This window comes from Gallus gallus, chromosome 4 (genome assembly GCF_016699485.2).
Source record: "Gallus gallus isolate bGalGal1 chromosome 4, bGalGal1.mat.broiler.GRCg7b, whole genome shotgun sequence".
NCBI classification, from domain to species: domain Eukaryota; kingdom Metazoa; phylum Chordata; class Aves; order Galliformes; family Phasianidae; genus Gallus; species Gallus gallus.
In genome coordinates this window covers 89,689,242-89,707,488 of record NC_052535.1, presented here as the reverse complement: position 1 = coordinate 89,707,488, position 18,247 = coordinate 89,689,242, and the positions used below count along the sequence as shown (strand labels likewise).

The 18,247-nt window shown below is 50.3% G+C and overlaps 1 protein-coding gene across 10 annotated transcripts in view; it reads right to left on the bottom strand.

Annotated features, from left to right (window-relative positions):
- Nucleotides 1-18,247, bottom strand: part of EXOC6B (exocyst complex component 6B) — a 243,507-nt gene that overhangs the window by 8,289 nt on the left and 216,971 nt on the right. For all 10 annotated transcript variants that reach the window (XM_004936290.5, XM_015286064.4, XM_025149797.3 and 7 more), the window contains one exon: nt 467-579. In XM_004936290.5, coding sequence (XP_004936347.2) covers nt 467-579 — 113 coding nt within the window. The remainder of the gene's footprint in view (nt 1-466; nt 580-18,247) is intronic.

The window sequence follows — 18,247 nt, the reverse complement described above, 5'->3', positions numbered from 1 at the left end:
TGGGGTCAGCTGCTCCTCAGCACAGCTCCAGGATGGGCTTGCACATTACCTCCTGGGGCAAGTGCAGGCTTCAACAAAACTGAGATTCACCCTTAGCTGATAATGTGGGTCCTGTCCTCTCTTAAGAGCCTTGGAGCCACCTAAAGATATTCTCTCTGTCCCATAGCTGGGATTTTAGTATATGATCCTCTTGATGGAACCAGCAAACAGAGCTACAAGCGCCTGCAGGCTGGCCATTTTCATATGATTTTGGGGGCTAGCTTGAGATGCTAGTGGAAGCCTGTCATAGAACAAGGAAAACTCTGCTGAAGAATGAAGCAAAAATAAAAGACCTTAACCAAATCAATGCTTCTTAATAGAAAAACTGGAGCTTAGTGGGATAAAGCAGGACTTTGTTAGCACTCCCACTGCTCCCAAACCTTCTTCTGGGGCTGAAAAGTGTCAGGGTGCCCCTTGCTGCACTCACTTCTCGAGCAAGACGAGGGCTGTGGTGGGGTTCACCCGGAGGTATTTGCAGGTGGGTTGCCCGTAGTCAGCCAGGTACGTTGACCAGTCCCACTGGATGAACAGATCCAGGAGCTGCAGGGAAGAAAAACAAACAAAAATGAGGTGGCTTATCTGAGTCATGGCAAAGGTCCTGGGCAGGGGGTGTTAACCAGAAAAGCCATGTTTTGCAGCCTTAACCACCGTTAGTCATATTGCACGCCTGATGTGCTACCCTATTGGAGGGTATGAAGATTGAGACACCCCTGAGAAACTTGCTGGCAGAACCTGAAAAGAGATGCAATGCTTCACCTCAATAGGATTTGTGATTTCCAAGGCAGCAGACATAAGGGAGAGCTCCCACATACCCCACACTGCAGTGGGCTCACTTCTCTCCTGACCCATGACCACTGCCCATCCATCATGGCTGCGGATGCTGAGCCTTGCGGGAAGGCACCAGCACACCTGGTGGTGTCATGGTGGTGGGGATGGGTTGGTAGTTGGACTAGATGGTCTTAGAGGTGTTTTCCAACTTAGAGATGGAATCGAAGAATAGAATAATAGAATCACCAAGGTTGGAAACGACCTCCAAGATCATCCAGTCCAACCCACCACCAACACAACCTCACTAATGCATGTCCCTTAGTATACCAGACGTTGTACTGGCGATACAGGAAGAGAACGAATGGAGACATTTACTTATGGCTTTTCCTACTTCTTAGCAGACAGTGGAAGCCCCAGCTTTGCCAAGAAATGGTTTTCAAAAACTATGGTGCAGATGTGCTTAAATCTGCTTTTTAAGGTCGTAACAGGGTCTGCTGCGACAGAACAAGGGGAAATGGTTTCAGACACGAAAAGGGGAGATTCAGATTGGATATGAAGAAGAAGTGTTTTACAATAAGGGCAGTGAGGCACAGGAAGGTGTCCCAGAGAGGTGGTGGTGCCCCATTCCTGGAGACACTCAAGGTCAGGCTGGATGAGCACCCGATGGAGCTGTGGGTATCCCTGTTCAGTGCAGGGAGTGGGACAGGATGGCCTTTGAGGGTCCCTTCCAACTCAAACCATTGTATGAATCTATGGTTCTACAACAGTGCCTGTGTTTTTGCATAATCATCATAGAATGGCCTGGGTTTAAAAGGACCACAATGATCATCCAATTTCAACCCCCCTGCTATGTGCAGGGTCGCCAACCACCAGCCCAGGCTGCCCCAGAGCCACATCCAGCCTGGTCTTGGATGCCTGCAGGGATGGGGCATCCACAAGCTCCTTGGGCAACCTGTTCCAGTGCGTCACCACCCTCTGAGTGAAAAACTTCCTAATATCCAACCTAAACCTCCCCCGTCTCAGTTTAAAACCATTCCCCCTTGTCTTATCACCATCCACCCTCATAAACAGCCATTCCCCCTCCTCTTTATATGCCCCCTTCAAGTACTGGAAGGCCTTGGAGGGGAACGCATGGCTCATGACAAGCAGCCACGGTTCCCCCTGTCCCTGTGATCGCTCTATTGTGGCTCAGGGCTGCCAAGTGCCGACGTCTTCATCGGCAGCAGCCGAGCGTCCCGGCGCCCGCCCCATAAGGAAGGGCCCCATGGTATTGTCTGCCCGTGGCCGTCCCCAGGCGAAGCAAGGGCCATAGAGGCCTCATTGTGCCCCCGCGTCTCCATGGTTTTCCTGGAGGCTCCAGCGCTGTTTAACAACACAACCCGCCCGGCAAAGAACGGGGATTTGGCTCCTCGAAGACCTCAAGGTACAAAACAAAAATGTGCAACAAGATTCTTTTTGACTATGTAGGTCAGGGCAAAGAAAAGAAGCTGTCGGGAACAATCCCCAGCGCTGGCGGGGGGGACGGATTAGCCGGGACCTCGGAGGGCTCTTCCAGCCCGCGGTCCCGCATGGCTTTGTGCTGAAGGTCGGCTACAAACCAGGGCTGCACATTGTTGGGAGCCTCTTTATCCAAAGGGCACCCTAAAGCCGCAGCCTGGAGTATGACTTCATGTGCTCCTTCCACCCCACAGCGCTGCGGGGCCACAGCTCTTCCAGCAGGTCTGTCCTGCTTTGGGGACGGCTGTAGGGGCGGCATCCTTTTGCCCTGGAGGGCAATAAAAAAAGGGGTGGAAATAAGAAGGCGAAGGTTAGAAGTGGGTTAAGAAGCACGAGGGGCTGTGATTAACAGTGTGCAAAGGCGCTGGTGAGGCTGCACCTCGAGTGTCGTATTCAGTTTTGGGCCCTTCGCTACAAGAAAGGCATCGAGGCACTGAAATGTGTCCTGAGAAGGGCAGCAGAGACGCGAGGGGTCTGGAGCACAGATCTTATGGGCCGAGGGAATGAGATGGGACAGCCTGGAGAAGGGGAGGCTCAGGGGAGACCTCATGGCTCTGTACAACTCACTGAAGGAGGCTGGAGCGAGGTGGGGGTCGGCCTCCGCTCCCAGGTAACAACAACAGGACAAGAGGTGATGGTCAGGGGAGGGCCAGGTTGGATATTAGGAGGCATTTCTTCTCCAAAAGAGTGGTCAGGCCCTGGCACAGACTGCACAGGGAGGTGGTGGGGTCACCACCCCTGGAGGTGCCCAAGAACCATGGAGATGTGGCACTGAGGGCTGTGGTCAGTGGGCACGGTGGGATGGGTTGGGGTTAGGGATCCTAGAGCTCTTTTCCAACCTGAACGACTCTATGACTGTAAATAAGCACCATCCTAAACACAAACCCACCCAGGCTGGACCTTGCAAGGGCACAAACAGCACTGAGGGTGCCCGGGGCTGAGCGCTGTGGGTACTGCAGGGCTCAGCCACAGGCACAGGTCGGAGCCAGGGGAGAAAGGTGCTGCAGGAGGGAGCTGTCTCTGGACGATTTATCTGTCACATAAATGAGGTTTTACTGCTTTTACTGTTTAAACTTTTCACCTCTGCTGCTAAATCTGAATGACACCAGGAAAAAAAAAAAAAGAAATAAGGAAAGGAGAAGAGCGTCTGCACGGCGGCGCTGGGCAGCTCCACAACTGCAGCCGCCTTCCAGGGGAGATTCCAAATCAAATATGCAAATGCCATTAATTCTTCAAACCAGAGTCTGCTTTTCAAGGCTATAAATCAAAGCTGACAGGGCGCACACTGGGGGAAAGGAAAAGAAGAAGGGGTAAAAATAAAAGGGAGCTTTTACTGCGGCGGTAGGGAAATGCAATAACTGCGTGCCCGGCTGCAAGCCTGCAGCTGCACAGAGTGCACGTTTTCCATAGGAGAGCTGTTCGTGCTCAAGTGTGTGTTTGTATGAATGGAGAAATGGAGAATGGAAAGGTACTGGAAAACAATCTGGTTTTATGCATTCACACACACACACACACACATGTATATATAAAGCCCCAATGAACGTGGCTGTGCTGGGAATGGAAACCGGTGTCTGTGTCACCATGGGCTATGCACAGACCTGGGAGGTGATGCACGGTGCCTGGAGCTGAAAATGGTGGCAGGAAAGGGAGATTCAAGGTGAAAAGTAATGCAGGGAATAGAGACTTATCCTACGGACAATGGGACGGCATGGCAGGGCTGAGCTGACACGGGACCATTCGGCCCCAAGGGCCTCTCCCCACTAAGACACAAAGGCCAGGAACCACTGCAGGACAGATGAACCTTCCTACATCCCTGACTTCAAGCAACACCAGGCTCTGCTAACTTTTTGTTCTTCAGGACTGATGGCACAGGTATTTTCAATGCCTTCTGGATGAGAGACACGCATCTCAGTGCAAAAGTGCCATTGCTGCCTCTGCTCTTGTGGCTACATCTTCCTCTGCTTTTCAGCCCCTTTGCTTTTTAATATCCTGACTCCTTCAGGCTGAGTTCATGCTTAAACTGTTGGTATTTATGGAAATATATTTATAAACTAGCCGTTGCCAGAGGCAGGCTGGCACAAGTCTCACAGCTACGCAGCAACCAGATGGTGAAAGGGAAACCAACCCCATCCTGAAGAGGAACTCTCCCCTTGTTTCAAGGTCTACAGATATCAGCTTGAAACCCTTCATGCAGTAAATATACAACATCCTCCACACCAACATCTCCTCCCTTTTTATCCCCTGCGATATTTACTCTCAGCAACACCAGAGAGCATCAAGAAGGCTTGAATAGGACACTCCAGAGCATCAGCAGACCCACCACCAACGACAGATGGGAAGCATCCAAGATAGAATCAAACCTCCCTATAAAATCGCAGTATGGGGAGATCTCACACCCCTTTTAGCTTTTCTGTGGTGCTCAGGGCTCATGAGGTGGGTGCAAGGCATGGTGCATTGCTACTGCTGTGTCTCCTGCAGAGGAACACCTGCATGTAAAAACCCAAAGCATGCCAGGGGATGAAAAGGGGAAGACGACTCATGACCATTTGTGACCACTTCATAGAATCACAGAATCATTACGGTTGGAACACGTTGCCCAAGGAGGTTGTGGATGCCCCCTCCCTGGAGGCATTCAAGGCCAGGCTGGATGTGGCTCTGGGCAGCCTGGTCTGCTGGTTGGCGACCCTGCACATAGCAGGGGGGTTGAAACCAGATGATCATTGTGGTCCTTTTCAACCCAGGCCATTCTAGGATAGTATGATTCTATGATCAAGCCCATCAACTCATCCCCACCATCCCCACTAATCATGTCCTTACATGTTTATTGGATGCTGGACTCAGTTCTAAAAAGCTCAGTTACCACATTCCCTTCTTTTCCTAATAACCTCTGAGTTTGTTGCTCTTCCCCCGCATCACTGCAGACAGAGAGCAGAATGAATAGCCTTGACCCAACACCTTCTACAAAGGAGCCAAGCTTCAGCTTGCAAGGGATCACATCATTGGCTTATAAACTTAAATCTCTTCTTTAAAAAGAATATTTTGATGACCTGACACCACAGCTCCATTGCTAAAAGGTGACAGCAAGACGCTTGGGTCCTACCAGCATCACAACTAAACCCACCTGAATGAAGGGACAAGCAGCTCTCAGATGGACCAGAAAACACCCAGCTAAGAATATTGAATATCTCCATGAAAAGCAGAAGAAACAATTGGATCCAACCTGGTGCCAAGTCCCTGTTTGCCCATGCCTATGCACACAACCATCCCATAGCCAATCGCTCAGCCCCTGATGCCACCCAGTGGGGTGACTACAGAGCACAAAGCCCAAGGAGCTTCCAACACAAGCAGCCACAGATGAGTACATTCAAAATCATTTATTTTGGTGAGGTTGCCATTATGCCTCGTGGGAAAGTAATACTGAAAGGAGAAAGAAATACTCGACCCCACTGGGAGACATGGGCTTGGGCAAGAGCATCACGAAGAAGCAAAGGCACTGGGAACTGGAACATGATGTTTGCTTTGTGAAAGGCACACAGGGTAAAATCGTGGCCTAAATGAAAGCAGCAGATTTGTCACTGATTTCACTGGAAACTAAGCTTCTTTCTAAGGAAAGAGTGCAAGGGAGTGTCTAGCACTGCAGTAACCTTATGCCGCGCTGGTTGCACAAGCCAACGTGATGCACAAAGCAAGACATCAAAACACATGGAGGCGAGGGGAAGTTGGTTTTGTCCTAGGTGCGTATCAGAAAGACTCAAAGGAACTCATTTAGACTGGAGGTGCAGCACTGTCCAGCCTGCTTGAGTCACTCTGAAGACCCAAATCCCTGCAGAGGTCCCACCTGGGGCTGTCATTCCTCCTCACTGCTCAGACAGAAGAGCAGAAAACCGACGCCACGTTCCTCATCTCGCACCTTAGCTGGATTTACTTTGCAAGTTAAGGCAGCAATTTTATCTTTCCATCCTTTTTTTTGTTGTTGTTGTTGTTGCTTTTGTGCTATCTGTAAAAGTTCTTGGGAAAAAAAAAACAAAAACCAACAACAAAAAAACTATGAGAAGAATCTGGAAAGATTTATGGCAGAAGGGACAGAGTACTTAACAGAGGGAGGTTTGACAAAGCCCTTATTTGTCCAGTCTGGGTTATTTTCAGGCTTGTGCTATTGCCGGTTTATAGGTCTGCATTTCTTACATCAGGCTCCCAGGGGAAGCTCTCCAAAAAGTTTTCCGTGTGCACAGAAAGGTCTTCTGCTTTTCCATCTGCAAATGTTCATTGTTTATTAGGAGGAACCCCCTTCGCCTCCCAGCCTCCAACACCACAGCGCACAAAGGAGCTGCTGGACTTCAACAACACCAGCGTGGAGCAGCAGAATCACTGAATCACAGAATGGTTTGAGTTGGAAGGGGACCTTTAAGGGCTATCTGGTTCCACTGTCTGCAGTGAATGGGGATACCCACAGTTCCATCAGGTGCTCACAGCCTGACCTTGAGTGTCTCCATGGATGGGGCACCACCAACACTCTGGGCAACCCGTACCAATGGTTCAGAGCCCTTATCACAACAAACTTTTTCTTCATACCCGGTCTGTATTTCCTCTCTTTGAGTCTGAAACAGTTTCCTCACATCCTACCACAACAAAACCCACTGAAGAGTCCATCCCCTTCTTTCTTACAGCCCCTTTTAGACATCGAAAGGCCGCTCTCAGGTCAGCACAAGGCTGAAGGGTGGGGATGCGGAGGATCAACGCGTCACGGCACGGTGACAGCCTCGAGGGCTCCTGGAAAGTCCCTGTGGCTCCATCTGTGCTCCTGCTGGCTCTGCTGGGGCAGAACGATGGCCTTAGTCACTGGCTGGAGTGCTGCCCGTGGGGAAGGCTGGACTGAATTCTAGGGAAATCCCACGTTCCTCCAGCTATCGTAAAGCACCATGCGATGCCAACTGAAAAAATAACAAAGCACTGCAGATATTCAGTGCAAAAACACAGGCGTTGTGAGGTTTCGGTCCTGGTGGTAGCCAACTGGATGGGGTATTTTATGAACGGGTTAAAGGAACACAAGGAGACTGGAATGCTGGAATTATTAGCCAATTTGCACCTGTGAAAATAATTATTCCTGCCCACGAGATTCTTCCTGCAGGTTCACAAGTTTGCACAGCGCTTGCCATGACGAGCAGCTCTCTGCCCTGCAGATCCCCCAGTCTGCATTGGACAAAGAGACAAGACTGGGCAGCAGCCAAGAGGAAGCAGAGAGTGCCGGGAGCCGCTCTCGAGGGACCGCTATTGAACAACGCTTTGCGTCTCCATTGACAGCACAAAGGGGGATTCATCGCCGACGCAGGGATGTCTCCTGCAGAACATTCCCATGGCTTCTCCTCGCCACCCGGTGCCGTGGCAATGGAGGGAATGGGAATGGATTTGGGGCAGGAGGCTTGGGAAATCCTGGGCTGCATCAACGGGGGTGGCAGTAGGGGAGCAGATAGTGATAGGACAAAGAGGAATGGCTTAAAACTAAAAGAGGTGAGATTCAGGTTAGATGTTAAGAGGAAATTCTCTACCTGGAGAGTGGTGAGGCACTGGTATGGGCTGCCCAGAGAATCATAGAATCATTAAGGTTGGAAAGACCAGGAAGATCCCTAAGTCCAACCACTGACCCCCACCATGCCCACTGACCGTGTCCCTCAGTGCCACATCTCCACATTTCTCAAAAACCTCCAGAAGCTGTGGGTGTCCCATCCCTGGAGGCACCCAAGGCCATAGATGGGGCTCTGGGCATCCTGAGCTGGCGGGGGGCACCCAGCCCATGGATGGGGATGGGTGGGCTCTGGGGTCCCTGCCAACCCAACCACTCCGTGGTTCAGTCATTCTATCATAGAATCATAGAATCACGAAGGTTGGAAAAGACCCACAGGATCATCCAGTCCAACCATTCACCCATCACCAATGCTTCTCACTAAACCACGTCCCTCAACACAATGTCCAAATGTTCCTTGAACACCTCCAGAGTCGGTGACTCCACCACCTCTCTGGGCAGCCCATTCCAGTGCCTGACCACCCTTTCAGAGAAGATGATTCTATGATTCTATGAAAACACTCAACTCAGCTTCCTGAGCTTGTTGTGCTGTAGGCAATTATTCTTAGAAGTGAAGAGGGAACAAAAGCATTCTGTGGTTTTCAAGCTGGTTTTGCTATTGGTAGAAAACCCCATGCTCAGTGTTGAGAGAGAATGGCTTTGTGCCTTCAGCTACTCTTCGTCAACAGCACATGTGCCCAACCTACTCATTCTATGGTTTTGTTGCCCTCTTTTTTTAATATGTTTTAATAGAAAAAGTAATAAAATAAAATAACTTTTGTTACTTATCTACATGAACAATGTGGCCAACGACAATTCCTCTTCACTCAAGCCAAAAGGATGGACACCCACGGTCTACAGCAATACCCTCCCTGCCTCTACAGTCCGGGTGAGAAAGTCAAGGGATTGTGCCAAAGTGCAATGGAATGATAAAAAATGAACTCAAATACACGTGCACGTGGTCACCGAAGAGGTATGTGTACAGAAAGGAAAAAACACATCTTTTGGAGGACTCCCCTCTGCCTCTTCCCATCTCGTGCCTTGCATTTTTCCTGCAGCCGAGGCGCAGGCGGAGCTGCTGTTGGCACTGGTGGAGCAGCACCTGTGGCTCTCAGCTGACAGCCAGCCCCTGGCTGCCTCTCCAGCACAGCCCCGGGGCTTGCATCAGCAGAAAGGAGGGGAAGGTTGGGAATGGGGATTTATGAGGGGAGTGAGTTCGGTAACCTCTGCTTTGGAGCTTATCGGAGCTGTCCTGCCTGACCCGTGCTTCTAAATGAGCTGGTTGAGGGGAAATGTGAAGAAACAGCTCAGCTGCAGGTCGGGATGCTTGGATAAAGAAGGAGAAGAGCTAACGAAAAAACGCACAAAATCCCCTAAATAAACACAAAGGCTGGTGGAGAGGCAAAAAAAGCAGCAGTCCCCCAAGCAGACCACCTCCATCATTGACCCTACCCAAAATAACTGTGTGCAATGACAGCTTTCTAGGGACAAACATCCCAGATTGATGCAGTCCAGAGGCCAGCCATGGACCTGCAGCATCCCCTCGAGACCACCCAGCCCCTTTTTCAGGTGAGCCCAGCCCCAGTGGGGACGCCCAGCCCAGTGAGTGGGATGGAGGGTCCCACCTGCACCATGCAGGGGACCGGGACAGAGCTGGGAGCGTGTTTGGACCCCGTTTCCCCACTGTGACACATGGATGTGCTCTCTCTGTCCCTAAAGGCATTGCTGTCATGTCTCCAGCCCCGCAGCCGGGACCTGGCGCTCACCGGGTACCGACCCACAGGGCCAGCACGCCGCTGTTATTTTTCCTGTTGCTCAGATGATGCCAAGTCCTTTGCAAGCTGCATTTTTTTTCTTCTGTTTACACATTAAAAAGGGGAAAGGAAGAAAAAAAAAAAAAAAAAACCACCCAAAAAACCCAGGTGACCTCTCGCTAACCCCGAGCCGGTCTGCGCGAAGCTGCCGCTGCCTTCACCTCTGCATGAACTTTCAGATTATCTCAGACAAGATTCACCTTGCATTGAACTTGTACCCCGTGCTGCAGCACACAGTCACGTAACATTGATTAAACATTACGGCGCAACGTGGCTATAAATTTAATGAGCGTTATCGGCGCGCTTCCTCCCCGCGTCCTCGCGCAGGGGGAGAGGGAGGGAGGAGGTGGGTTTGGGAGCCGGATGAGAAGGAATGGCTTTGGGAGGATGGGGAGGGAGGCAGCAGCCCTTTCTGCATGTGCAGTGAGTTTCGTGCATCCTCTGCAGCAGCTCATCCCCAGCTATTGCTGCAGAAATACCGATAGCGAAATACAACATGAGCTGGGCTAAGGATGCTCATGAAAAGAGCTAAAAACAGAGAGCAGAAAGACTGGGGGAAGCCTTTCTGGGGCGGCAGCCTCCTAAATGCTGGCTGTCCCCACCGTGATGCTGCGTGCACGCATTTGCAACCAACTTGCAGACACCGTCTGCGGTGAAATGGATACACCCGGAGCAACCGCTTGAGTTCAAGTGCTTGAAATACCTTCTTTTCTTTCTACATTTGCTCAAAACTAAGCTAATACATCCCCTGCTTTTCACGATGACTTCCTCCTTATCCTCAGCGTTTTTGTTTAGCAGAAAGGATGGGGTCTATTGTTGCCGGCAAGCCTTGCCCTGGGGTCCAATTTGACTGCGCTCTCAGTTTTCCCCTATGTAACTGATGCTTATTTCTTTAAGCTCTACAGTAAACAGAAAACACACTGTGGTGCCTCGCTTGGCTTTGCGGGAGGCAGGCTCGGACCTGGGACTTTTTTCCATTTGGAAACAGGAAGATTTTGGCTTTCTGCTTCCCCAACCATGGGATGCACGGTGCGAGGATGCGGTATTTGGGCTGGTGCTGGGGTTGCTGTGCTGCACCAATGTCTTCATCCTGCTTACAAGGCTGAAAACGTGCTGCTTTTAGACTAGATTTTAGGAAGAAACTCTTTGCTATGAGGGTGGTGAGACACTGGAGGTTGCCCGGTGAGGTTGTGAATGCTTCCCCCCTGGAAGCACCCAAGGCCAGGCTGGATGGGGCTGCGAGCAGCCTGGTCTAGACGGAGGTGTCCCTGCAGATAGCAGGGGGTTGGAACTAGGTGATCTTCAAGGTCCCTTCCCACCCAAACTGTTCTATGATTTTATGCTTGCTTTGGGAGTTCCCTTTCAAACTCATCCCACCTTCCAGTGGATCCCCGCACTCTACACTGAACTGAAACAGGAGAGCCACAACTTTACCAGCCACATCTCCTAATATTAGTGCTCTATCCCATTCATTAGGGGATGCTTTTCAACCCAAATCCATCCTTTTCTCCCAGTTTGCAGTCCTCGTGGTTCCTCTCTGAGCACTGGACCCTGTGCCAAGCAGCCAGGAGAAGATCCACTGCAGATGGACCAACTCAGCATCAGAGCAAAGTAACCAGTGAAAGCTATGGGGGTCTCCACCAGGAGTTCAACCTGTGCTTTGCAGACAGGACACCCCACAGGGGTGCTGGGACCCTCCTGTTCAGCAGTGTCACCTGCAAAACCCATCTAGCCAATGGGAGCACCTGGGTGGTTTATCAGAACTGATTTTATAAGGCTGCGGGATGGATATTTCCAGAGCCTGAATACTGTTTGGAAAAGATGGAGAGCCATTCAGAGTGTGCTCTACAGAAAGGCAGACACACAAGCAAATGGATATTTAAAACAGCTGTGCAGACTGGTAGGAAACATTTGGCTAAAAGGAAACAGATATAAAATAACTTTGCAGAAGGTTCAAAATCAGTGAGTTGGTAACGCCCTGCTTAAGGGAAAAAGTGTTTCTTCGGCTTATAGAGGCTAATAAATTATAGCAAGAAACCCCGTCATCTTGATTAAATCTATTATTACATCTTTTATTTCCATTCACGCTGTAAAACAATCCCTTTTTCAATGGAATGGACACCACCAACCCCTTCCCCTCCACCTCTGGATGCCTCTTCCACTCCTCTCAGCATCTCCAGGACAAAGCAGGCTTGGAACCCCATAGCCATGAAATTGCTGGGCTCCAGCTGGTAGCTGTATGTCCTGTGCCCCATCCACCATTCCCTCAGGCATGCCCCAAAAAAGTGCTTCCAGGAAAGGTGTTAAAGAGGAAGGCTTGGCATTCCAACCTAATCTGAAAGTGCAGTCAGCTAAATCTTGCCTTTTTCTATAGATAGTGTTCTTTAGGGAAAATATTGAGCTTTTGCCCCGATCCTGCATCTGTTTGCCCCGCTCTGCAGCAGGGCAATAGGATTTATGGCCATTTGTTGCAGCTAAAAACCTCGGGAGGAATCTGAAAGCAAAGCAAAGCAAAGCAAAGCCTTCCCTCGCGCGGTGTCACACTAACCTCTGGATGGCCTCGCGCTTATTGTCAGAGCCTTGGAAAGGTGTAAACAAAGCCCCATTTCGGATGCCAAGAGCTGGGACAGGCCAAGCAGGGCAGTGAGCAGACGGGCTGCGGTGAGATCACCTTGATGCACAGGGTCCAAAAAGCAGGGAAGAGATGTTTGGTGGGAAAACAATTGGTGGGGCGAGGAGGTGAGTGCTGGGCGCAGTGCATGGGAGGGGGGCACAGGGGATGCAGGGTATGGTGTCAGAGCTGCCCCAGCTCAGGGCATGGGGAAGCTGTTGGCCATCGAGTGTAGTCAAAAGAAAAACACGAGAAGAGGGTGATGTTCATTGAATCATTAAGGTTGGAAAAGACCACTGAGATCAAGTCCATTAAGGTTGGAAAAGACCACCAAGACCATCAAGTCCAACCGTGCACCCACCCCTACCATGCTCACTGAGGGAGACAGATTTGCATCACTGACTGCTACAGTCCCCTTTGGGGTTAGATACACTTCTTTAAGCTTGCAGGCCTCTAGCAAGGTCGGAAATGGAGGGTTTGGTGTTTGAAGGTTGCTCCAGATGGCTGAGACACATCCTAAAAGGCGTCCTGTTGTTCTACAGATGTTGGTCACCCATGGCCATAGGTGGCTCTGCTCAATGGTACCCAGGGTCAGGCCCAGGGGCGCTAGGCACAGCCAGGAGCTCAGGAGCTCCCACTGCCCAACAGTAGCATTGCTGTTCTGGATGGGTGCTGGAGCGTTGGCACGGGGACCAGAGAGGTGTGGGGTCTCCTCCTTGAGGACCTCCACATGCTGCTAGGACCTGGGCCTGGGCACAGCTCTGGGTGCTCCTCCTGGGCTAGAGGGACCAAGAGGGGTTCCATCCTCAAGCAGGATGGGATCTTGTGATATCGGGATTCTGTCCAATTTAAGTACAAGTCCTTACATCTCCCCCAAATCTTCTCCTCCCTGCCACCCTACAGCAGCTAGTCCTGACACTCAGCTGATTCTTCAATAGAGCAAAATATGAGCTGGACTCAATGATCTTTATGGGTCCCTTCCAACACAGGTTATTATATGATTCTATGACTCTAGGGTTTTACTGCAAAACTTTGGGAGAATTTCTACCAGAGAAGAGCAATGATCCTGTATTGACCCCAATTCTGCTTGGGGAAGTGCCACTCGGATTTCAGCAGCAGCCCTTTGCTCTGCAGACAGAAGGATCCATTCACTCTTGACTACTCCATCATGGCCACAGAATGAAAGAATCACAGAATGGTTGGGTTGGAAGAGACCCCAAAGCCCACCCAACCCCAACCCCTGCCATGGGTTGGGTGTCCATATCAGAACAAGCTGCCCAGGACCCCATCCATGGCCTTGAGCACCTCCACAGATAGGGCATCCAAAGACCCTTCAGAACTTGGCCATCCCACACAACTTGAGTGGCGTCAAACCCAAACCCAACACAGCACGGCTCCAAACCCAGCATCCCTCCTCTGAGCAAACCCAAGGGGCTCAGCATTGTGCACCACCACCACCACACTGCCTGATTTCCTTCTATTCAAAGCTTTTCTTTTTCTCAAGGCTTCTCAGACGTCAGGGTTTACACGTAGGTGCGTGCACTTCCGTCCCCATTTCGCTGCCTCATTCACTTATTTCCTGTGCTATGTGAGGAAGGCAGAATGACAAGGATTTGTCTTTATTTACACCGAGCTGTTTACTTTCCCCTTTCTGGTCGTTTTATTATTGTTTGATAGGAACATAAAGCAGAACCCCAGCAGATCAGTGCCAGATCCTCGGAACCAAAGGGCTTCTCATGAATTTCCTTTTCGTCGTCGTAAAGCTCGCGCGGGGTTATGAACTCCTTAAACAAACAGCTGAGGTCATTGTTAGGTACAAAAACATATATATTTAAATAAATAAGAAAGCAAGACTGCTACAGGCACGGTGGAGGCTGCAGGGCAGAAAAGGGACTGAGGTGGTGCAGAGCAAAACCCACAGCAAAAGCATTGCTTGACAAAGGTGAAAAGTCTTACTTTTAGTGAGTCGCCGTGGCAGAGCTGACCAGGAAATATTTGTTAGAAACGAGAAACTTTGATACACACCTACCAGGGTAGTGAAAGCTTTTCCATGCAGAGGAAAAGGAGAGAACAAGTGTCGTCCATATAGAATCACAGAATCACATAATGCTTAGAGTTGGAAGAGATCTCTGAAGGTTATTTAGTCCAACTCCCCTGCAGTGAACAGGAACACCACAGATAGACCAGGTTGCTCAGTGCCTAGTCCATCTGGCCTTGAAAGTCTCCAGGGATGGGGCACCAAGCACATCTCTGGGCAACCTGTTCCAATATACATCCTCATAGAACCACAGAATCAAAGACTCAGGGAATGGCTTGGGTTGGAAGGGACCTTAAAGAACATTCCATTCCAATCCCTGTCGTGGGCTGATTGCCCCCTATGAGATCCTGAAGAAGAGGAACCTCGTGGTAGTAAGGCTGCCCTTCCCACCTTTGGACATGGCATGGCCTACTGCTGCAGGAGGTGGCTGTGCCGTGTTCATTTCATGGAATCAGAGAATCAGAGAATGGCCTCAGTTGAAAAGGACCACAATGATCATCTCATTCCAACTCCCTGCTATGTGCAGGGTGACCAACCACCAGACCAGGCTGCCCAGAGCCACATCCAGCCTGGCCTTGAATGCCTCCAGGGATGGGGCATCCAGAACCTCCTTGGGCAGCCTGTTCCAGTGTGTCGCCACCCTCTGAGTGAAAAACTTCCTCCTCATATCCAACCTAAACCTCCCCCATCTCAGTTTAAAACCATTCTCCCTTGCCCTATCACTATCCACCCTCATAAACAGCCGTTCCCCCTCCTGTTTATGCATTCCCTTCAAGTACTGGAAGGCCACAATGAGGTCTCCCCAGAGCCTTCTCTTCCTCAAGCTAAACAAGCCCAGTTCCCTCAGCCCTTCCTCATAGGAGAGGTTCTCCAGCCCTCTGATCATCTTTGTGGTCCTAAGCGATGCTCCCACCTGTGACCCAATCAGCTGCACCAACGACAGCATGCAGCGTTAAAACAGAAATGGGTTTGGGAAAGGAAACAGAAGGAATGCAGACATCATTCTCATGGAAGGAAACAAATCACCTACAGGGCATTCATCGAATGCAGAGGATGGCTGAGTGAGAATATCGGAGGCAATATGCAGGTATCAATGCATTCAGGCAAAAGGAAAGAAGGGGATATCAGCATGTTGCAGCAGAAAACACAAAGAGGCCTCTAATTCAACCAGAAAATGTACAGTTGGAAAGAAGAGTCAGTCTGGCTGCCTCTACACCCAACCTACTCCCATCTCTCGCTCCATATGGGATAGAATTACTCGCACATCCCCGGAGGCGACTGCACGCAGGGTTTCATTTCCAATTGTCGGCGATGCTACAATTTCCATTCAGCAGGATTGCTCTCACCCTTGGGTGAACTTCATCTTTTTGGACAAGCAGCCCGGAGTCTGCAGTTGCTGTTTCCCAGGAGGGATGCTGCTGTAAATCATAGATGAAGAGTAGGATCCACCACGAGCAGTTCCCCCTCACCTCCAGGGTGTGCGGCCCCAAACACGCCGCTCGCTGCTCTTCTCACATCAGAACTCCACGTGGAAATCCCTCTTGGTATTCCTGCTGCTTGCCTCTTTGCTGCTAACAAGCCTCTCTCCCCTCCTCATTTCTCATTCCTGCCTTCATGCCTTTTCCCACCCTTCTTCCTCCTGCTCTGAGCTTTTCCCCTCCGAACCTTTTTACGAAGGGCTCGTTTGCTGAAAGCCCCTTGGGATGGAAGCATGAATAAGTCAGACCAAACTCAAAACAGAAGAAAAATTAAAAATAAATACAAGCTGAGCAAGCCTGTGGCATGCACTGAGCTCGCCTTGTGCTCAGAATACAAATTTTTCATGATATCTCATCACTTATTTACCAATTCAGGGGGCCCGTGACTTCCACACAGCCTGTGCACCCCCCGACCCCAAAGGCAGGGGAGCTTCTGGAAGACCATACATTGGTTCTGAACTGAAAACAATCCTTGTAGACTGGGAAGGGAGAAAGATTTAGAGTGATACTGCAGCTAGGATGGAAATCATATGGGTTGTTAATCATCTGTGTGCCTGCAGGCTTAACCTAATGCCGACAGCAGGAGTGCAAAGATGCTCCGACGTGCAAGAGGGGAAACAACTCTGCCTCCAAGCAGGCTGCAGAACATCAGGCATTCAATATTCTCCTCCCCTTGTGCTGCAGATGTGTGCAGTGTTAAATACAGTGCTGCTCATTGCTGCGTTTTTAACATCCCCAAGAGTGAATGTACAGAAGCTCTCAGAGATTTCCCCTCCGGTGCTCCCAGCCCAGGGAGCCTCAGGCAGTGTCTGCCTGCAGGGCTTAGCCCTAAAGCACACATCCTGCAACACACAGGGCTTCCCAGAGGCAAAGGCAAAGGCTTTCCCAAAGGCAAAGCTCCCATAACCCCTCAGCAGGCTCATGGCTCACCCAATGAGACCTCGGGCAGTATCGGTCACTTCTGGTGGTGCAGAGCCTAAACTGGATGCAACTGGATGCCTCATCCCTGGATGCATTCAAGGTCAGGCTGGATGTGGCTCTGGGCAGCCTGGTCTGGTGGTTGGCGACCCTGCACATAGCAGGGGGTTGAAACCAGATGATCATTGTGGTCCTTTTCAACCCAGGCCATTCTGTGACTCTATGAACCTGTGTACCATCCCAACTCTCCCTCTGCAGATATGGGCAAGAACAACATGATTCAAAGGGCCAAGTGAATTATTAAAACCAAAAAGGTAATTTAAATTAATTATGGTACAAACTGCCAGCTCCTGGAATTATTCAGCCTGAACCCATAGCTGCAGCTGAAGGTGGTGGCACTCAGTGCCCTGTCCCCAGGTCACCAGCGCTGCAGTGACAACACAGGCAGAAGCCATGGGATACACAATGGGATAATCACTGTCACACTGAGCACCCATGGGAGCCTGAGCCCTAAAACTCTCCTGGACCATAAAACCATTAAGGTTGGAAAAGACCTTTAGGATCCCCAAGCCCAACCCCAACCCATCCCCACCGTGTCCACTGACCATGTCCCCAGGTGCCACATGTCCATGGCTCTTCAACACCTCCATGGACAATGCCACCACCATTTCCCTGGGTGCCTGATCATTCTTTTGGAGAAATGCCTCCAAATACCCAACCTGAGCCCCCCCCGGCCATCACCTCTCATCCTATCACTGTTACCTGGGAGCAGAGGCTGACTCCCACTCCTCTCCCACCTCCTTTCAGAGAGCTACAGAGAGCCAGAAAGTCCCCCCTACTACAGATGAGCCAACAAAGCCTAAAAATAAGCAGCCTGCAGTTGCCGAGATGCTGAAAATCAGCAATTCCTTTTTTATAAAAATAATGAGGCCATGTGGGACCACAGGGTCAGGTCATGCAGAGGCAGCCAGTGGCTCATCCCAAGCACTGGACAAGTGTTTCAGTCAACACCAAATTAAGCAAGCCTGGCTTCCTATAGATTTGAGCCTCATGACCCACTGACTTGGATACAAGGCTGGGCCAGTGTTGCTTGGATGTTATCCCAACCCTGTAGGTTCTGCAGAGGTAACAAGGCATGAGCTGCAGGCACGGTGCTCACTGAGATTCCCTTGTCATCTGGATGCTGATTTCCATGAAGCTCATTGTAATTTAATAACCCTGCACCCTCATGAAATTCCAGTGCAAGTATTGGGAGGATCGGAGGTGAGGGGGGAAGGCACAGAGATTGCAGGCAGTACAATTGCCTGGGTCTTGCTTTCCTTTGGAAAGGATGACATTATATATAAGATTATGTTATATATAGGATTATGTTATATATTGGATTATACTGTATATTGGATTATTTTGTATATTGTATTATATCATACGTTACATACAATATTCCAGGCAAACTTTGAGTCATTCAGCATCCCTCTTGCAAAGGGGCACCACGGAAGATGAAAATAAAAAGTTTAGGATGGGAAC